This window comes from Rutidosis leptorrhynchoides, chromosome 5, assembly GCF_046630445.1.
Source record: "Rutidosis leptorrhynchoides isolate AG116_Rl617_1_P2 chromosome 5, CSIRO_AGI_Rlap_v1, whole genome shotgun sequence".
NCBI classification, from domain to species: Eukaryota; Viridiplantae; Streptophyta; class Magnoliopsida; order Asterales; family Asteraceae; genus Rutidosis; species Rutidosis leptorrhynchoides.
The window spans coordinates 20,492,019-20,514,680 of record NC_092337.1 but is presented as its reverse complement, the minus strand read 5'-3'; the positions used below and the strand labels follow the sequence as shown (position 1 = coordinate 20,514,680).

Genomic DNA, 22,662 nt, shown 5'->3' with positions numbered 1-22,662 from the left:
TACATTAGGTGAGTTTCATTTGCTCCCTTTTTAAATACTTTTGCAATATATATTTTTGGGACTGAGAATACATGCGCTGCTTTTATAAATGTTTTACAAAATAGACACAAGTACTTAAAATTACATTCTATGGTTGGATTATTAACCGAATATCGCCCTTCAAGTCTGGTAACCTAAGAATTTAGGGAAATGGCCCCTGATTGACGCGAATCCTAAAGATAGATCTATGGACCTTGACAAGTCCCATTCGGGGTACGAATGCTTTAGTACATCGAGATTATTATACCGACGAGAGGTTCTGTTTTGGGGATATTCTATGCATTAAGTTAACGTCGGTTACCAGGTGTTCAATCCATATGAATGATTATTTTTGTCTCTATGCATGGGATGTATATTTATGAGAACTGAAAATGAAAATCTTGTGGTCTATTAAAATGATGGAAATGATTATTTATGTTAAACTAATGAACTCACCAACTTTTTGGTTGACACTTGAAAGCATGTTTATTCTCAGGTATGAAAGAAATCTTCCGCTGTGCATTTGCTCATATTAGAGATATTACTTGGAGTCATTCATGGCATATTTCAAAAGACGTTACATTCGAGTCGTTGAGTTCATCAAGATTATTACTAAGTCAATTATAGTTGAATATATTATGAAATAGTATGCATGCCGTCAACTTTTGATGTAAAGCAAGTTTGTCTTTTAAAAACGAATGCAATGTTTGTAAAATGTATCATATAGAGGTCAAGTACCTCGCGATGTAATCAACTATTGTGAATCGTTTGTAATCGATATGGACTTCGTCCAGATGGATTAGGACGGGGCATTTCAAAAATGATCCAGATACACCCTGTAACCGTACGGGAGCATCCTGCAACCGTACGGGAGCTGTTCATCAGCACCAGGTCGCTGTTTTCGTCATTTTGAGCCCCAAATCTCGTTTTTGCACTGTTTTGACACTACAAATCACTTAGAGAACATATATAACTCATATACAAACATTTACTAACATCAATTTGACATCAAAAACACTTTTAGATCAAGATTTGATTCAAAACCCACGTTAACCCAAAAACTCATGAAATCACCTAATTTTAACTCAAATTAACACATGAAATCAGTTTAAAACTACCTTGTGGAGTTATTGAAATCACTAGACATGATTTCCAGTTACAAAACGAGATCAAGAACGAGTTTGGAAGATTAGGGTTTGTGAAGTTATGGTACGTATGTGTGTGATGTTAATTTTCTCAAAATGGAAAATAAGAAAGAAATAGAACCATATAAGGCTGGTGGGTTTCCTTCATGTGAGGGAAACCTACACTGTGTCATTCACGGGTATTTGTCAGTTATCTAAAATACGAAATACCTCATTAAGTGGTCCAAACGAGGTCCAATTTAAATAAAAAAAACCTGTTCTATGACCCTTGTCACGAACTGGTCTCAACTATATAATTACATAATTATAAACACATAATTATTAAAATAACATATAATAACACATAAGGGCAAAATAGTCAATTCCAGCTAAGCCCAGTCTGAGGGTGTTACAAATAGCGCCACGGTATGTCTACAAGTTAACATCAGCTCTACACTCAGCGGGTAGACGGTTGATAATTGTTCGATACGGAAGCCAAAGAAACTACAACAACGTAATAAGATATTAGTTTATTTAATATCTACATATAATTTATATATCCTCGTTATATACCTCAGTAGGGCGTATCGCCGACAATGTTGAGCGACACGTGCTCAATACATGTGTGGGTGTAAGTTCGAAGCTCCGGTGTTCGTACCACCTACATGAATGAAAGTAACTTATATAGTTACAACTAATCAAAAGAACTAAAAGTAACTAGAAGTATATAAAGTACAAATAATATACCTCACATCATACGGTCCATCCAAAGGAGCATTGGATGTCAAAACTATATCGTGCAAAAGACGTGGCGCAAGACTATGAATTCTTTCATACAACCAATGTTGCACTAAAAGCATTGCACCATTTATGCCTGATTGGTCTGTCTTTTCAGCTGTACAACACAAATTTCTATATACATGTGCGAGCACCGCACTTTCCCAACTCAAACGTTCAAAGTTGATGAGGTGATGCACATAGTTTAACGGAGCACTAGTCGAATTACCGTCGGGGAATAGAAAGGATGACAAGGCAGCTAACAAATAAACTCTATCCCGTTGTTAGTGAGATCTATCAGTCTCACCAACGGCCTCATTCAACTCCGCGCATAAAGCATATATTAATATGTGTCTTGATTTTATTTTACTAGGAGGAACATCAATCCCTAAATATTGGCCAGCAAAATCAGACCATTGTCGTTCCATACACCCGACACAACATCTCCATTTATGGGTAAACCCCATAAAATTTGAACATCTTGCAACGTTATCGTTGCTTCTCCTACGCAAAACATATATACGAATATATATATATATATATACAAATATATATGTATATATACGTATATAATATATATATATATATATATATATATATATATATATATATATATATATATATATATTTACGATTTAAATAATATATATAGTAAAACATATATACGAATATAAATAATAGAAATACAAATTATATATATTAAACATAAATTATACATTTATATGTAGAATAATATATATATATATATATATATATATATATATATATATATATATATAAATTAATTTAAATACAAACTATATATATTTTTACATTTAATCAATTAAATTAAAATACTAATTAAATTAAATACAAATTATTTTGGTAAAAAAATATTTTACCAATTGGGAAGTGGAAGGTATGCGTCTTCGGCCGCCACCGTTCAACCAGCGCTGAAATAAGAGCGTGATCCAATAGTTGGTATCCTATTTTGAAAACCTGCCCTAAACCCGTTTGTTGAATATAACGGTATACCCGTGGGTCTATAAACTCGTCTGCAGCTGCCAGACCTTCCATATGATGCCATAAACCCCGATCTGATCGTCTTGGTTTAACTTTTTCGGATCTATCAGGAACACCAGGATCTTGAACAGCACCCATAAAAAACTTGTACACTCGGTGAGTTCCTTGAGATTGCAAAAATAATAGTGATTCGTCGAGCGGAGTTGCACGAGGTTGGGCGGGATCCATTGCAAATTCGTGTGTGTGTGTTAAAAAATTGAATGAGATTGATGGAGTGATGCAAACCGATGAAGCAGAGGTCGGGATATATAAAGATTCAAACCGGCCTTTCAATTGCCGGTTTGAACACGTGACAAAATTTGATTCGCAGCATTTATGTCACGGGTTAGAGAATAAATGAAAAGGCGGTTGGTGCGAAAACAGTTACGGTCAAACAGTCAAACCGGTGTTTCATTTGCTGGTTTGACTGAGAATTGAACACGTGGCCAACCCGATGTTTCAAAGGCCGGTTTGGCCCCAAAATATACAAACCGGCGTTTCAATGTTCGGTTTCTATTTCTGTAATTATTTCATTTGAAAAACCATTTCTGTAATTACTCTAAAAAAATCTAATTTCAAAAAAAAAAATTCTATTTTTACAATAAAATACGGAGTATATAGTTTCGCCTTATTATTAATAAAAACATGAAGATGTAGTACTTTTAATTAGTTTGTTCATTAGATTTTAGAAATAATGGCATAGTTGGTGTCACAAATTAATATCGAAATATGTTGAGTGCAAAATTTTAATTGACAAACAATAGTTAACTACAAACACAAAAATATCAAGTTACCATCTAACATAAATGTCTTTACAACATTTTATTCGTTGAAATAAACTTCACACGATATAAATTAGAATAATTGAACTAAATTGAACTTTCTAAAATAAAGCTTTATCCACAATAAAGTTATTGTCAATCAGTAATCACAGTTTAGTTTTGGCTCCTAAAATATGATCACCCTTAAAGATTTCTAATTTCTATTTGATTATATCAAGGCCAAATGAATTGTGATTTATGTATTATTGTATACACGGACACATTATGTTGAACGTTATAAATTTATAAGTACACCATAACGTCATCTCTATTTTAAAAAACCATCATCGATCGATGTATAATGTTTTGCATGTAACTCAAATACTAACATGAATGTTTGGAACATTGAGTTCTGACCATGGAATTGTAACATTGATGGGTCAAAGCATCTACACAAGAAAAAGGGACTTCACCATAAAATGATGGAATAAAACTTTCAAAGTTTAAACTCATTCATCTTTCTACAACATTGGATCTGTTTTCTACTTTTCTAAAGGAATGTCTTTTTGTTATTCTTCAATATATCTTTCACTTTATCTACCTTTTATTTTACTATATGTCTAATATCTAAATATATTATCTGTGTGCGCGCGCTAGTCACCCGTTTATCCTTCCTCCCTTCTTTTGTCATAATAGACTATATTTCTCAACACAAATTGCCTATTATTACATACCAAGAAATTTGTAGCTATCCATCGATAGTTACATTGTTTCTTTTGTGGTCACCATATGGAGTTGCATTTTTTAGATTCTTTCATTTGGCACCATTGAACATGTTTGGATAATGAGTAATCATCAATTATGTGTACTTGATGGTATCTATCTATACAAACACACTACTTGTGTATTAATTGATAGCAACCTGCCCAGTAAACTAGTGTATATATTATAAGACAATATCGAAGATGATAAGAAGAAAAAAGATAAATTACAAACTTTCATATATTAAGCAAAGAAGTTATCAAAAACATTTTTTCCCCTTTGCATTATGAGTTCATTACAATGAACATATACACTACTAATACACTCCTTTCTTACACTATCATATATGGATGGATGCCTTTACGCAGTCCTTTTAAACAGCTCGCCAAAGCAAAAAGCTTTTCTATATTATTCATCCTATTAACTATTAATACAACTTTTGTAACTAGAACTAATACGCGTTTCATGTAGCAACACCATTCGCTTGCTCTATCTTGGAATCCTCTTGTGAAATTCCCATTTTACCCTTCAAGAGTTGTGGCTTCCTCAACCAATACTGGCCAAACCTCTGTCTAGCATACTCTATGTAATCAAAATCAATGCGTGTCACATAGCCCTGATCAAAACAACAGAAATAAAAAATCAGAACGAATTTTTGAACATAAGATGTAGATTAAACAATATATACTAGCAATAAGTACCGAGATTAATCCCCATAATCCCCAAAAGAGATGATTTGCAAGAGTGTATTTTTCAACATCCTCAATAAGCAGATCTACTTCATCATCACGCGGTTGGTTTCCTGTAAACATCAATGAACAACACATGTTGATCATTTTAATAAATCTTTGCTATCAATAAAACAATTTCACCATTATTTTATTATTAGATATCGTTTTCGGTCAATTTCAAGAAAGTTGACTTTTTACAACTTGTAGATAAGATTGTTTGACTTTAACAAGTCATGCAAACATTGTGTCAAAAATTTAAGACAGGAACAATAAATTGTTTAGAAAGCTAAACACTTGACTTGTTCAAATGCTTCCTTTGTAAGAAATGTAGAGATTGACTTGTGCATGTTGCAGCTTTGACCAGATCAAATTTCATGAATAAGATAACATAAAAATTACATTCTCAATAATAATAATAATAATAAAGATTAAAAAACCTTTCTACGAACCTGCAGAGCTAAGATATGACTGTACAAATCTTCTTCGCTCCTCCAAATCTGCAAATATGTTAAAAAAAAAACAGTTGCATTAGTGCATTATTAGCAATATTGCTATGGATGACATGCACACATAACAAAATAAATACCACTTGTATGGAAAATTATATAAAAAAAAAAAAAAACACAAAATGTAAAATAGTTTATTACCTGGGTACCTGTTGTAGTCCAAAACATGAGGAGTATCAGTGTGATAATCTGCTGCCCATTCACAAAAGTGATTTGCAAGATCATAAGCAACCGGGTTGTAGCTTGCATATTCGTAATCCTGTTAAAAAAGGTTAAAAGCAATTTCTTTAAATATATTCCCCAAAAGACAAATAGGCATATGTTAAAGTCATCATGCAAAATTTGTAAAGCAAGCATAATATGCATTTTGGATGGTCCATACATAAAAATATAAAATCAAGCTTTTTATCATCATAGGCTCAAAAAGCTTTAAAACTGGTTGGTACCCATAATTTCAAATATTATATACTTGTAAGAACCAAACAGAGCATTAATGACAAAAAACATTCTTAATGGAGATAGATTAAGCTATTATAGTGTAAAAACTTACAATTAGGGTGATGGTTCTTGTATCATCAATCATAACATTTCCATATTGTAAATCATTGTGGCAAAAAACAATATCTTGATGGCTTTTTGACAACTCCTTTTCCAGTTTATCGATTTCATTTTCTAAAATTTCAAGTTGAAATTCTTTCGCTTGTTCAGGACTGCACAAACTTCTAGCTTTCGTCACCCACTTTCTGTAAATTATAACAAACAGTAAATCACTAATCAGACAACATATTCATAAATTACTATATACTATTATAATTATATATTCATATTTCATTAATGACGAAAGTACCTCATTCTTGGCCATAGTACAGCATTTTTAGTGCCAGGCATATCAAGTTTATGAAATTCCCTCATTTTGGCAGCAATCAGTGCAGATATCTCTGGGTCTCGAAGATCACAAGCCGAAAGTGTCTAAAACAATTAAAATTCATCACTATTATTTATATAAACGAGTATTAGCGCATATAGATAACAACTGGAAATATCTATATTTTCCAATCTTAAAGCATGATGTCATATAGTAGTAATTAATAAAGTTTGTACCTTAGCATGAATGAATTCTTCTACTCGGCCTTGAGGAAACTGTCCAAGAAGTCGCGGGCCATGCCCATGGGTCGAGATCGATTCAAAGGTCCGTATTTCTTCTTCCCGGTCAAAAAAAATATCCGATCCTTCCCCATAGATCCGAACCAAAACCGTCCTTTCATCATTTTCAGTACCATTAGTATATTTAGGCCATGTGATTCGATAAACCACATTAGTCATAGCACCACTTAAATGAACAACTTTTAATTTGTTTGTATCGTAAACATCTCCCCAATTGGAAGCAAGTGATAGCAGTAGCTTCATTAGTTCGTCAGGTTGTGTCCCTTCGATGAATCCGTTGATCTTCACAGCCATCGAGTCGAGTTGACCAAAGATGAATAATGCAATAAAAAAAGAAACTTATTCTTTTCCAGATGATTAGCTGCAAAATTTAGTAAATTATATTCAAGAAATTAACAAAAATTTCCTAATAAAAAAATGCAAAATTATAGAAAACAGAGTTTGATTATCACTTATGGTATATAATTAAGATTAAGATAACCATTGCAATTAAGACTTATTTAAAGCACAGAAAAATACAACATTTGACTTTTTTGTGATCAAACATCACAAGATCAACAATCAAAAATCAAAATTAACATAATTCTAGAGATTTTTAGAATAACTTCAATTCTGCATTGAAAACTAATTAAATTCCTCAATTCAATTACAAGTAATGTTGGGTCAAATTGGTAATCAAATAATCATCAATTTCAACTTCAAGAAGTCATATGTTTGACTTCAAGAATCAAAATTCAAACCCAAATTCGTATAAAGATCAATAAATAAAAAGCAACAAAATTTAATAAACCTATATGGTAAGATTAGAGAATTGAATCAGAGAAACTAACCGCAGATGATTAATTCCAAAATCAGAATGATTATCGACAGCGACTTTAATGAAACGTCAGAACGAAATTAACCCCTTTTGTGATCAAATAGATGGCAGAACAATAAGTATTTATAGATATAAAATAACATATTTGAATTAAAAACAATTAATATTTTATTATTATATTGTATTTTGAATTTTGAATGATAGTATATATATTTTCTGTGATTGCGACTCAATAGACCAAGAATCTACCTCATTTTTCTTCTATTTTGTATCTTTAACGTTTAAAAGATTGAGAAACGAAGGTAAAGATTCTGTTATTTTACGGAGTATTTTTCATTTTATTTTAATTAAAACTCATTTCATTTTTATTTTTGGACAAAAATTGCGTGGGATGAAATGTTGGGAAGCGTAAACAATTGAACCGTGTAAATGCATGGAGCAATCATTAAGGAGCACGTGTCGTTGACCATTTGAAGTAGTTGAAACGAAAATAACGGCAACCGAAGTAACGGACTTTCTTAGACCATTTATAACCCCATTTATCTCAGTCGCTTTTCATCCGTTAGTCGTTGACCATTTGAAGTAGTTGACGAAACTAAGAGTGATCCCAACGGTTCCCCCCACGAGGGCCGCCCAGCTATCCGCCCTCTAGGTGCCGATGGCAGCGAGCTGCCGGTTACCCCACGGGGGCCGCCCAGCTATCCGCCCTCTAGGTGCCGATGGCAGCGAGCTGCCCAGGTAGTCGCCTAGGTATGCGTGCTCTAAATCGTGCTTTTGAATCAGAATTATGGACGAAAAAGTAGCCGTTAGTAAAAAACAAAAACTTCCAACGGTCCTCAAACGGCAATATATTATTTATTTTTTCCTATTCTTTTTCACTCTATATATTTTTTTTTTTTTGAAAAGCAAGAAGGACTTATATTAAACAATCACGAGTAGTACATGGTTGACTGAGCAACCTTAACAACACAATACATCACGAAAGAAATAGAGAAAACAAATTACACCGCCCTAAGCTAATTGCAAAGATTGCAACTAACAAAAGAGAGAAACTAAGGTTGTGAGAACCATTGAAGCCAATCCATAATATGACCCTTGCAACGTCGTGAAATCCAATCGTATGAAAGAACTTGAACCTCGCTAAATAAAGATGGGACCGTCTCGAGCTTATTCTTGAACACCTTTGCATTTCGATTCTTCCATATAATGTAACAAACCACCCAACAAACCGCTTGCCATTGGTTCCTTTTGTGATCATGTGCTACGTAGCCGAAGGTACCATTAAAAATATCCTCATACCCGAATAAAGCCGAATTATACCCCCGCCATTTAAGGACTTTCGCCCATATGTCTTTGGCCATTTGACAAGAAAAAAGTATATGTTCCACCGTCTCAATGTCACCATCACAAATCGGACATCTCACGCTGTTCAAATCGATGCCCCGTTTATCTAACTCGAACCTTACCGGTATACGACCTAATCTCGCCCGCCAAATAAACACCTCTACTTTTTTTGGAACCAAACCATTTCGCAACGACTCAATTGAATTAACCGCACGTGGTAGGATGACTTTGTCCACTAGAACCGAACAGTCCTTAACCATATATGTACCCTTCGAATTGAGATTCCAGCTCCAACAGTCTTTTTTATCTTCGATCAGCTGCAAGTTCCGAACAGTATCTCGCAATTCAGTTAGTTCACTATTCGTTCGTCCCATAGGTGGATAGGCCCAATTGCCGAGCCCATCTCCCTTAAATTCTTCGGTTTTGTTACTGATGTTGATATCTTTGTCAATCTCGAGCCTGTATAATCTTTTGAATTTGTCTTTGAGGCTTGCGTTCCCCACCCAAATGTCATTCCAAAAAGAGGTGCTTTTCCCGTCCCCGAGCAAGCGTATGAAAGACTTAGAGAAAGAAATCCCTAACCCGTCCACATGATTTCCTGCAACACAAATAGAATTCCAAAGGCTAGCGTTTGGTTTTCGGACAAGCCCGTTTCCAAGCACAAGACCCCCATTAGAACCATAAATGCTACGAATTACGGCGACACACAAAGTGTTAGTTTCGGTTTTAAACCTCCACCACCACTTACAAAGAAGAGCTAAATTTTTACTTTTTAAGGACATGATATTTAAACCTCCTTCTTCGTGAGGAAGAAGGATTTTTTCCCACTTAACCCATGACATTTTAGAGTTAGAACCCGTCCCGCCCCAAAAAAATTTCCGTCTCACACTCTCGAGAGAATTTAGCACACAAGTAGGGGCACGAAAGAGCGAGAAGTAATAGAGAGGTAGGCTAGAGAGAACCGACTTAACTAAAGTTAACCGTCCACCGAATGAAATCATTTTTGCTCTCCAGTCCGCTAACCTCTTGTTAAATTTCTCGATCACCGGGGACCAATCATTCAATTTCTTCATCTTATTACCCACGGGAATACCCAAATACATGAAAGGCAACCGACCTGCAAGACATGAACACCAAGACGCAAGAGCTTCCACGTTATCATTACTAATGCCTATCCCAAATAATTGACTTTTATTATAGTTAACCTTCAACCCCGAAGCCCGTTCAAAACATTCCAACAAGTACATTAAATTTCGCGCATTACGTCTACTCCATTCGCCAAAAAAAATCGTATCATCCGCATATTGCAAATGAGAAATGACGACTTTATCTTTACCCACCTCCACCCCTTTATACATCCCTCTCTCAACCGCCTTTTTCGTTAGGATATTAAGTCCCTCCGCTGCAATAATAAAAAGGAAAGGTGATAAGGGATCACCTTGGCGAACGCCCCTTTTAAGATTAAACTCACTTGTCGGAGACCCGTTTATGAGAATGGAGATTGTAGCCGATTTAAGACACGAGGAAATCCACTTACACCATTTGGTACCGAACCCCATACATTTCATCACTTCAAGAAGATAATCCCAATTAATCGAATCAAAGGCTTTCTCGAAGTCTACCTTAAAAATCAATTTCATTTTTAACATCACCAATCTTTTTCACTCTATTAACATACAATATCATTTTATCAAACTTTTATTTTCTTTATCAATCTTTTATAAAAAAAAAAAAATTGAATCCAAATAACCCAAATTTCGATCCCGAACTAAACGTGTTATTAACGATCACAGATACAACTGATACTCGCGCACTCGAATTACTTGAGGCATTGGATGAGTTAAGCGATGATGAAGAAGTTGTCCCCGTACCAAGAACACCTCGAAGATATTTACATAGAGATCGCGAAAGCCGCGCAAGAGCTTTATATAATGATTAATTTTTCGACAATCTCACGTTTCTGGATGATTATTTTCGTAAACGGTACCGAATAAGCAAACCTTTTGTTGGAGGAGAATGTGGGTTAACATGAGATTATGCTTAATGACTATACTAATCTTAATCCATAACAATAAGTATTTTGATGATGACATATGCACATAACTAAAGGTGATGGTAGACATCTTGACATAAATAAACAAGTTCACTAATCCACCCTTACTCTAGCAAAAGACCAAAATCAAAGAAAGTTTAAAATGAAAAATGAGGTACACGGCTAGACCCACGGTCGATCGCGGGTCAGACCGTAGAGACTTGCACCTAGATTTGTGAAATCCGGGTTGCACGGTCGACTCCACGGCTGACCGTGGGTCGACCGCAGAATCCTAATGTTCAGATTTTGATTGAAAAATGTTTGACCACTTTCGGGCATCTATAATTTATGAAACTTGTTCACACATGCTTAGGATAGTTGCCTCCTTCATTTCCAAAGGATCTTTGGTCACTAAAACACTAATCTTGGTTAATCACTCCTAATGACACCTTAATGATGATTAAGCCTTGATTAAGGATAACACATAAGTGTTATAGAAAAACATGTACATCTAAAATGTATCTAGACATACATCTAAAATGTATCTAAACATGTACATCACTATATTCTTTATTCTAAGATTACTTAGTGATCTCTTGCTAATCATTACTTGACTATTTGCTATTGGTACATGTGTATTATTTGACTATGTGTTAAGTAGTTACTTAATATGTATATGTATCAACCTTGTCTTGTTATCTGCTACAAGTTGGAACTAGTATTTGGACTACTTCAATATATGCTTGTGTTACTTGGATAAATCTTAAAATGTCATAATTTAGTAATCCAAAAAGACAATGAAACGTTAACACACATAGGTTTGCTTAAGTCTAAAATTAAGTTTATGAATAAGTTTAAACTTGATTAACTTGATGTCTTGCAACATGCTTAATTGTTATTACTTGCTTAATTTGTCAAGACATCATTAACATACTTAATTAACTACAAACAAGTTCAAATTTGAATACTAGCATGCTTTGTGATTAAAGTGGGTTTGTGTCATCAATGACATGTTGACCAACTAATAGAGATTTAACAAATGTGTTAATTACAAATAAAGGATTACGACAGAACTGAGATTGCCTCAAATGATTATCATGGCTTGTATCCAAGAATGTTAGACTATCCACTTTGAGCATGATAAGTCACTATTAAGGCAACACATCCAAGATAAATTGACATTTAATGCATATAGTACTTGTATAGGATGTTGAGTATCTTTTACAGGTGTTAAATGAAGTAAAGTGTCCAAAGAGTGATGTCCAAACCTGATTTAAACGACTATACAATGGATAGGTTTTTTAAACTGGACGGCGTGCAGTCGACCTACGGTCGACCGTGTTCCAAGCCGCAGAGGTGGCTGACTTTTTAATCTCTCCATATAAATAGCAAAGCTTGGAGAACTTTGAAGACTTGGACCTCTTGCATGCTACAACTCAAAATCGTCAGAGAATCAAAAGAACATAACACTTCTACATATGTTTGTGATTAGCAAGCAAAGTTTTATAATCTCATAGATTATAAAAGGGGTTTTTGTAAACTTACTTTCAAATTCTAATCTTTGTGAGTTTACATAGTGTTGTATTAATCCTTATAATTGTCTTAGGATTGTCATCACTGTAAAGAGAGAGTCTTTGTACTTTGTATTTAGAAACATATGCTAGCTTAACTATCATCTTCCTTAAAGGGAACTAGGGAGTTGATTAATCTCATTGGGAATTAATACTTGTCCAAGGTGAAGACAAGTTGATCTAAGTTAGAGGTAATCCTTCAAATGGATAGAAGGATTAGATTTGTTGTCTAAGGAGAAGTACAAGACTTGTAAATCGGATCTCCACCGGATTTGAAGAAAGGTGCTTAATGAAGTAAAAATCCCGATTAGTGAAACGGGGAGTGGATTAAGGTGGATTAGTTAAAATCCACCCGAACCACTATAAATCCTTGTGTTTATGTTCTTTACTTTACATTTCGCATTATTACAAACATAGACACACCACACATTGGTTTGAGTTGATTAACGTGATCAAGTATTGTTCAAATCTTATTGATCATCGAAAAAGTTTTAAAAATCATAATAAGTAACTATTCATCCCCTCTAGTTACTTACACATTTATTTCTTCGTATATGTTAAGGTATATTGAATTTTTCTCAAACTCCGATTCCCGAATATTTTACTTACTTTCGTCAAAAACGTATCCCGTCTTTTTTTGTTTACTTTCCGTTTAATTATTTTAAGGACCATTATATAATTATAACATCTTCCGTTAATACGCGTATTTAAAAATATTTCGTTTAGGTAATTTACGCAGCCGCTTCTAAACTCGAGGGACTATTTGTGCCAAATGGCCAAACTTGACCAATTAGGTCAAGGAGTCAAACCATCTCCTCCTCCACCCATTCACCTCCTCACCCTTTTGATACTTTCAACTTTATGATCTCAAACCCTCAATCAAAAATTCATCATCTAAATCCGATCTAGCAAGCGTTCTTCAAAACAAATTACATATTTGGAATCCTTACAACTTCCTCTTCGAATTCATACCAACTTCATCTCATTTGGGTAACTTTCTAAAAATACTAGATTTTATGTTCTTGATATTTTTGACTTATAAAAGTGTTAGTTAGTGTCTATGGCTCGAGTCTAACATGAATATATGATTTATATGCTCGATCTTGTTGTTTTAGTGTAACTAGCTTGAACTTGAAAAATGACTTGTTAGATCTTGAGTTTTGGTTGCTTAAATGTTGTTAGATGTTAAAAGTCCATGTATTAAATGTGTTACTAGCATCATTAGCTTCAATTTGATGTGTAGGTTGACTTGTAAAACTTCCATAACATGATTTATGAGTTTGTGATTTTTAGTTAGGGTTTGGTAGTCTTCAATGTGAATTTTGATGCATTAAATGCTTGGCAAAGTTGTTTGTAAATCTTTAGTTGAAATGTATGTTCAAGTACCTTCGAAACGGTAAATTATACATGTAAATTGGTTGCCAGAATCATGAAACGCATTTAATGAACTTAAATGTAATAAATGATGAGCATTTAATGTGGTTTTGATTGTTGTAAATACTAGAATTGATTGATGATGTGTGGTTAGTGTAACACCCGCATTTTGGGCATAGATGAAATGACCATTGTACCCTGGGGTAGGGCGTAATTAGTGATTTTTATAATTATATGTTTATAATTATTTGGTTGTTTAGTTGAGACCAGTTTGTGACAAGGGTCACAGAACAGGTTCGTTTGTTGAATTTGGACTCCGTTAGGGCCTCCTAACGAAGTACGAAAGATATCAGATAACTGGTAAATACCCGTGTGTGATGAGGTATTGTATTTAACCTAAATATAAAAGCTAGAATTAAGCTACTTCTCTTATTTTCTTGAAGCTTCTAAACAAACACCGTACCTAATCTCTATCTCCTTCACAAACCCTAGTTGATCTAAACTTGAAATTGGATTAAGAGACTTTAGAAACTGATTTCTAGCATCATTGTGAGCATCATCTCAGGTTTGTCTTGTTGAATCCTTGCTTTGATTCTTGATTAAATGGGTTTTTATGTTCTTGAGTAAAAAGTGTGGTTTTTGAGCTTGAATCTTCATGAAATATGTTAGTTATGCTTAATTGATGTTAGAAATAGGTTGTATATATGTTTAGTAGCTTCCATGTGCTTAAAATTTGATCAAAATCGCTCAAAAATCGAGTTTTGGGCAAAAAAAATTCGAAATCAGCTTCTTTTGTTCGTAACCCAGTTGCTACAGTATTTTTGCTACAGTTTTTGCTACAGTACCGAATTGCTACAGTACCGAGTTGATATAGTGTCACTATTTGCTACAGTGCACGAGTTGCTACAGTGTCACTATTTGCTACAGTACCGAGTTGCTACAGTGTCACTATTTGCTACAGTACCTTTTATGAAATTGAAACGGGCGTAACTTTCAAAACGTAACTCCGTTTTTGATGAATAAACTATCGTTAGAATCGTAATAAAGAATACTTTTCAATGGTGAACTTTTAAGAAACTAGATCAAACTATTTTTGGGTCAGAAAAGGAGTTTTAGTGTGTATGTCGTGTTTTGCACGCACCTGTATGCCATTATTGAATGGAGTCATGATGTAGACTCATAAAATTATGAATATATGGTGTTATAGCCTAGTTTATAGTATGATTTAATTATACTATTGATTGAGATATGTATATTGACTGTGTTATGTCTATTCTCAGGTGATAAGGACGAAGAGAAGGCTCAGTAAGATTAGAATTCTGAATGCCTTCTGTTGCTGGTAATCGGTGAGTGGGATTATCCCCGGGTGTAGTATAGAGTAGCAAGTTGTGCTACTATGTTATACTGTTATAGTTGCTAGGCTTAGTAGATATGTTGTAATAATGATCATCGTAGAGTTGTCATGCTAGTCGTAGGAACAGTTGTTCATAGTGGTAGTTGCTTAACAGTTGTGTGCATAAATTGTAGTTGCCTGTTGGAACCTATTATTGTTATGTTCAGCTCAGGGAGGTCAACCTTGTTGTGGTTGGGTCCAGTTGGCTACTGTTTGTTGAGTATAGTGCTGAATGACGCATCACCTGCGTGTGGATTTACTATACCGGGGATTCAGTAGTAAGGACTTTCGGTAGACGCTAGACTGATCAGCTAGTGTTCGTGTGCTCGTACAAGCCGCCGAGTCTCTAGTTGGAGCATAGTTGCTAGTTGATTGTTGCCAGTTGATAGTTACTAGTTATTAGTTGTCAGCTGCCTGTTATTGATTGTTGTAGTTGCTGTAGTTGTACAAGTTGGTACTGTATGCTAGATCTGTTAGATGATTCTATTCACTTAGCCTCGTGCTAACCCCCATCACCTCCTCCCTTGCAGGTTTTGGATATTAGTGCTGGTAGGGACGGGCGTCGGGTTGACGATATGTTTGACAAGACGAACTCTGATGTCTTAACTTTTATAAATATGTAACTAGTTGTTTAACGTAACACCGGTGGTTTGTAATAAGTAACTAGATAATGATTTGTGATAATCATGTTTGTAATTAACTAAGGGTATTTATGTGAATTAAGTCTTCCGCTGTGTTTTAAAAAAAAAAATCAGGGTATTACAACTTGGTATCAGAGCATAGGTTTGGCCGCATGTACATTGTGTTGAATGTCATGTTCCCAAACCTTGTGTTGTGTCAAACATATATGAGGAAACGGGTTAAGTGAATGTAGGGATTACATGTGTTAGTTGATAGGTACTAACCTGTTTTCCACTAAGAGTTTGTGTGAGATGTTGTGGTAGTGCAGATATGGCAGATAATACAGGAAACGCAACTGGTCCGTCAGCCCCCGGAACGTTCAGAGCCCCAGATGAAGATGGATATGTGTCAGAAGAGGATCCGCAGGAACAAATTTTAGATTTGCAAAGTAAGTTAAAGGAAGCACGTGATCGAATAAGGGAATTAGAACAACGTCAGGTAACCGTGAATCCAAGTGGTAGTGTACCGAATCAGATGATTAGTGGGTATCCGGTGCAGTCAAATAATTATCAGCAAATTGGAAGTGCTTTCCAACAACAGCAATGGTTACCACCTCAATATCAGTTTCCTCAACAGTATCAGATGTCACCTCAGTTTAATAAACAGTTCCCAAATCAGATGTGGGGTTCGTATCAGACGCCGATGTTTCAACAACCAAAGAAATGTACCTTCAAACAGTTTCTGAATTGTAATCCACCAGAGTACTCAGGAAGTTCTAACCCAACGGTAACACTTAACTGGTTAAGAGAGATAGAAAAGGTTTTTGAGGCATGTCAGTGTGAACCAGAATTGCAGGTTATTTATGCTAGTCGTATGCTGAAGAATAGGGCAATGGTTTGGTGGGATACGGTTATTTCTAGTATACCAAAAGAGCAAGTGAACATGATTACTTGGGAACAATTTTATAGTAAAGTTTGTAAGCAGTATTGTTCATCTTATGACCTCAATCGAATTAAGACGGAATTTCTGGCGATGAAAATGACACCTCAGATGACGATAGATGAGGTGATTGAGCAGTATATGGATAAATTAAGATTTGTGCAACAGTGGGTTCCAGATGAGCAGTCCAGAATTCAGCACTTTGTTAACATAATTTTACCAGAGTACAGAACAATGGTTAGGATGGCGACGACGTTATCGCAAGCGTTTGTTATGGCCAAGATGGTAGAGGATGATGTCAGAGCAGCAAGGAATAGAATAATAGGTTATGAGATGTCACAACAAGATCAGGTGATGAGTCATTCGGACTCTAGGTCAAAGAAGTCTGTTAAGTTGAAACATAAGAGTGGGTCAGAACAGAGTGGGTCAGCATCAAGTCAGAATTCTTGGTGTTATAGTTGCAGATCATCTCATAGTGGTCCTTGTTCAGATTCAACTAAAAGATGTTTGAGATGTGGTATTGTGGGACACGAGATTCGGATGTGTTCGTTCCAAGAGGATGTATGTTGGAGATGTCATCAAGTGGGGCATAGGTCAGCTCAGTGTCCGTATGTAAGAGGATCGAGTTCTGGGGCGGGGCCAGGAGCGCAGTCGGGAACAGTAGGTGGATCTTCTGGTTCTCAAGTTGGGCAGAAAAGAAAGAATCCACCTACGGAAACAGCAAGAGCTTATCAGATGGTTGCAGATGCAGATGTTGAATATGATGTGAATACAGGTATGCTTCAAAATCGTCGTATTGTTTAGTTATATACATGTATATGATTGGGTGTATATATATGTGTGGTAGATTAGTAGATCTTGATAGTAGTGTAAGATTTATTTTGTTGCATTATGTTGTTTATGTTTTAGTTGCGACCCTTCTGTGCCATGTGGGGTAAGGGTGACCCTTAGGTTGACTTTTTGGGATTGAGAACCGTGACTTGGATAGAGATGCGTTGAGTATGTTTGTGTAGTGGACTTTTGGACGAGATGAAGTTGTTGGATAGTGGCATGAGTATGATTGTTATGACGGTATTTCCTAAGCTTGTTGGATGTATGATCTGGTTGATAGATTATATTTGGATGATTGATAGACAAGGTTTGAGTAACTATGATTGGACAGATGTTGTGATTGATTAGTCATAAAGTAGTTAAATTAATTACCGATGCTTATTGAGGAAATTGATTGGACATAAGTTAGTGAATGAGACAAGTAGAATTTTTCCGTTACGAGCAACTCAGAATGAAGGTATGATTTAGGATAATATGCTTGTGTCTGGCCAACAGAAGTATATTGTGATAAATCATACGGAATTTCTGGGAAGCTGAAGGAAAATTAGGCGGCCTGTGCTATATTGGATTGTGATGTGACTGGATATGAGACGAATAACCTGTGAAGTTCTGTTGACTTACGAGACAATTTCGTGGACCTAGGTATAGATTTTAGCATGATGACTAATTCTATTGCCTAAGCTTTGGATAATTGGGAAAAGTGGATTGTATAAAGAGTTGAATTAGATGACAGATCGTGAAATTTATGATACGGAATGGCGAAGAAACACGAATTTGACTCTGATTATTTGACTTGATCGTGTAATTTGTGGGCTTAAGTGGATTAACGGACGTTGATCGACGAAGATTCTGACAATTTATTTGGTATCGGGAGTGTATTGACGTCAGGAATCTCATTTCCCTATGCAATTGTGGTGGATATTGTCGGTATAGGGGATAAGATCGATAAAGTTAACCGTGTATTTTGGCAGTGCGAGTAACAATTTTTGGGTTTGTTGACCATAGTTGACCCGATTCCGAGGACGGAATCTCTTTTAAGGAGGGTAGATTTGTAACACCCGCATTTTGGGCCTAGATGAAATGACCATTGTACCCTGGGGTAGGGCGTAATTAGTGATTTTTATAATTATATGTTTATAATTATTTGGTTGTTTAGTTGAGACCAGTTTGTGACAAGGGTCACAGAACAGGTTCGTTTGTTGAATTTAGACTCCGTTAGGGCCTCCTAACGAAGTACGAAAGATATCAGATAACTGGTAAATACCCGTGTGTGATGAGGTATTGTATTTAACCTAAATATAAAAGCTAGAATTAAGCTACTTCTCTTATTTTCTTGAAGCTTCTAAACAAACACCGTACCTAATCTCTATCTCCTTCACAAACCCTAGTTGATCTAAACTTGAAATTGGATTAAGAGACTTTAGAAACTGATTTCTAGCATCATTGTGAGCATCATCTCAGGTTTGTCTTGTTGAATCCTTGCTTTGATTCTTGATTAAATGGGTTTTTATATTCTTGAGTAAAAAGTGTGGTTTTTGAGCTTGAATCTTCATGAAATATGTTAGTTATGCTTAATTGATGTTAGAAATAGGTTGTATATATGTTTAGTAGCTTCCATGTGCTTAAAATTTGATCAAAATCGTTCAAAAATCGAGTTTTGGTCAAAAAAAAAATTCGAAATCAGCAACTTTTGTTCGTAACCCAGTTGCTACAGTATTTTGCTACAGTGTTTGCTACAGTACCGAATTGCTACAGTACCGAGTTGATATAGTGTCACTATTTACTACAGTGCCCGAGTTGCTACAGTGTCACTATTTGCTACAGTACCGAGTTGCTACAGTGTCACTATTTGCTACAGTCCGAGTTGCTACAGTGTCACTATTTGCTACAGTACCTTTTTGCTACAGTGTCACTGTTTGCTACAGTCGAGTTGCTACAGTGCCACTATTTGCTACAGTACCTTTTATGAAATTGAAACGGGCGTAACTTTCAAAACGTAACTCCGTTTTTGATGAATAAACTATCGTTAGAATCGTAATAAAGAATACTTTTCAATGGTGAACTTTTAAGAAACTAGATCAAACTATTTTTGGGTCAGAAAAGGAGTTTTAGTGTGTATGTCGTGTTTTGCACGCACCTGTATGCCATTATTGAATGGAGTCATGATGTAGACTCATAAAATTATGAATATATGGTGTTATAACCTAGTTTATAGTATGATTTGATTATACTATTGATTGAGATATGTATATTGACTGTGTTATGTCTATTCTCAGGTGATAAGGACGAAGAGAAGGCTCAGTAAGATTAGAATTCTGAATGCCTTCTGTTGCTGGTAATCGGTGAGTGGGATTATCCCCGGGTGTAGTATAGAGTAGCAAGTTGTGCTACTATGTTATACTGTTATAGTTGCTATGCTTAGTAGATATGTTGTAATAATGATCATCGTAGAGTTGTCATGCTAGTCGTAGGAACAGTTGTTCATAGTGGTAGTTGCTTAACAGTTGTGTGCATAAATTGTAGTTGCCTGTTGGAACCTACTGTTGTTAGGTTCAGCTCAGGGAGGTCAACCTTGTTGTGGTTGGGTCCAGTTGGCTACTGTTTGTTGAGTATAGTGCTGAATGACGCATCACCTGCGTGTGGATTTACTATACCGGGGATTCAGTAGTAAGGACTTTCGGTAGACGCTAGACTGATCAGCTAGTGTTCGTGTGCTCGTACAAGCCGCCGAGTCTCTAGTTGGAGCATAGTTGCTAGTTGATTGTTGCCAGTTGATAGTTACTAGTTATTAGTTGTCAGCTGCCTGTTATTGATTGTTGTAGTTGCTGTAGTTGTACAAGTTGGTACTGTATGCTAGATCTGTTAGATGATTCCATTCACTTAGCCTCGTGCTAACCCCCATCACCTCCTCCCTTGCAGGTTTTGGATATTAGTGCTGGTAGGGACAGGCGTCGGGTTGACGATATGTTTGACAAGACGAACTTTGATGTCTTAACTTTTATAAATATGTAACTAGTTGTTTAACGTAACACCGGTGGTTTGTAATAAGTAACTAGATAATGATTTGTGATAATCATGTTTGTAATTAACTAAGGGTATTTATGTGAATTAAGTCTTCCACTGTGTTTAAAAAAAAAAAAAAAATCAGGGTGTTACAGTTAGTTACATTCCTCGTCAAAATACCTTTCCGGTGATATAAGATGCATGTTTTGATTGTTTGCGGATCATAAATTGTGATTGTTTGAAGTTTGGTTCGTGCGCTTGTGTGATTTCAGCAAGCAGGATCTGTGTACCATTTTGGACGCCGTCCAAATCATTGGACGCCGTCCAGTCCTTCATTGCTGGACGCCGTCCAGAACTTTTGGACGCTGTCCAACTTGGTCATTTTTCGTTTAATTCCAACTATGCTATGCACCCCTGATTAACATGTAACTTGTTCTAACATGCTCATATATGATTATAAAACTCAGAAAAATTGTCCGAGACTTGACCCGAACGTGTTGACTTTTTCGTTGACTTTGACTTGACCAAAGTTGACTTTTATTCAAACTTAACCGAACACTTATGCAATCGTTCTAACATGCTTTTATACTTGTACCTTGCATGAATCTTGACAACGTGATTCACATGTTATATATAATCGAGTCATAACAAGCCATAGGACTAATTGAGCAACTTTGACCGACCATGTCTACCGTTATTGATACAACCTATTTGTTTAGGTCGAGACTAGCATTCGTTCTTTGCACATGCTTACTTGTGAAGTACATTTATATTCGTGCACTCAAGGTGAGATTATAGTCCCACTTTTACTCTTTTAAACTTACATTTGGGATGAGAAAACATAAACGTTTCGTTTTACAAAGTGAACACAAGTACGGAAACAAACATTCTACGTACGAGTTAGAACAAAAATCCTCAATTCGATTATCATTAGTTACACTTGCCGGGTGTAAGCGAGAACTTATGTTGTATGGCCATATGGGTTTGACAAACCCTCATTCGGACTGTTCGCTACCGTTATGCGGATGAAATACATTTTCGAGAATAAGTGTATGTTCTAACACTATGTGATGGGGTAACGTTAGTTAAGCCTTGATAATTGGGTACTCGTGATAACCATTATTAGAATGATCATACTATTACTCCAACATTATAAATCTTGTGGTTCAACTTACTTACTTACGTACTCACTTACTAAACTTATGATTTCACCAACGTTTTCGTTGACAGATTTTCTATGTTTTTCTCAGGTCCTTGAACGTTAAGTGTTACATGCTTCCGCACGCTATTTTTGATACTTGCTTGGATGTCGAGTATACATGCATACATGGAGCGTCTTTTGACTTACTTTTAAATTGTGTCGCATAGGTTTCAATAGTACTTTAAAACGTTGTAACATGTTTAGTAATTGAACTACTTTGTAAACCTTGAAACATCCTTACTTTTGAAATGAATGCGACATATTTTGGTCAAATGTTGTTTTAAAGACTTATGACCACGTGACGGGACCTAAGTAGACGGCGCCGTAATGACGATTTTGTCGGGTCGCTGCAGGTTTGAGTTGATTAACGTGATCAAGTATTGTTCAAATCTTATTGATCATCGATGAAACGACCCGTCAAAGTACACTTGACGACCATCGTTATCTTGGTCCCACAGCTTGATCATAACTCTATATGAATTTGATAAATAATCTTGCATTCTTTATTTAAAAATAATTTTCTATAAAGGAAACCTATCAAAATATGTAAGTTTAGAAAAACCATACATTATTACTTAACCAAAAGTTGACCAAAACAAAGTCAACAGCATCCACTATTAAATGTATCAAAATAGAATGCAAGTTATTGTTT

General features: G+C 35.5%; 2 protein-coding genes across 2 annotated transcripts; both read right to left on the bottom strand.

Annotated features, from left to right (window-relative positions):
• Positions 1-4,700: 4,700 nt before the first annotated feature.
• On the bottom strand, positions 4,701-7,851 carry LOC139846894 (probable choline kinase 1). Its single transcript, XM_071836441.1, has 8 exons — positions 7,715-7,851; positions 6,822-7,245; positions 6,568-6,689; positions 6,271-6,463; positions 5,862-5,979; positions 5,664-5,711; positions 5,185-5,285; positions 4,701-5,099 (listed from the first exon to the last, which is right to left on the bottom strand). The coding sequence occupies exons 2-8, from the start codon at positions 7,176-7,178 to the stop codon at positions 4,947-4,949; spliced, it is 1,092 nt and encodes a 363-aa protein (XP_071692542.1). The 5' UTR covers positions 7,179-7,245; positions 7,715-7,851; the 3' UTR covers positions 4,701-4,946.
• Positions 7,852-8,753: 902 nt separating this feature from the next.
• LOC139848436 (uncharacterized) lies at positions 8,754-10,685 on the bottom strand. The gene is made up of 2 exons (XM_071838170.1): positions 10,069-10,685; positions 8,754-9,777 (listed from the first exon to the last, which is right to left on the bottom strand). Exons 1-2 carry the CDS (start codon positions 10,683-10,685, stop codon positions 8,754-8,756), a joined length of 1,641 nt encoding a protein of 546 aa, XP_071694271.1.
• Positions 10,686-22,662: the final 11,977 nt, after the last annotated feature.

Bases quoted from the DNA above. Each gene is read 5' to 3' on its own strand.
- LOC139848436 (XM_071838170.1), bottom strand. From the start codon at position 10,685: ATGAAATTGATTTTTAAGGTAGACTTCGAGAAAGCCTTTGATTCGATT. The intron at 9,778-10,068 runs GTTAGCGGACTG...GTGGTGGTGGAG, and splicing joins ATCGAGAAATTTAACAAGAG to GTTTAAAACCGAAACTAACA.
- LOC139846894 (XM_071836441.1), bottom strand. From the start codon at position 7,178: ATGGCTGTGAAGATCAACGGATTCATCGAAGGGACACAACCTGACGAA. The intron at 6,464-6,567 runs GTACTTTCGTCA...TATAATTTACAG, and splicing joins GTACTATGGCCAAGAATGAG to AAAGTGGGTGACGAAAGCTA. The intron at 5,980-6,270 runs GTAAGTTTTTAC...CTTTTTTAACAG, and splicing joins CAAGAACCATCACCCTAATT to GATTACGAATATGCAAGCTA.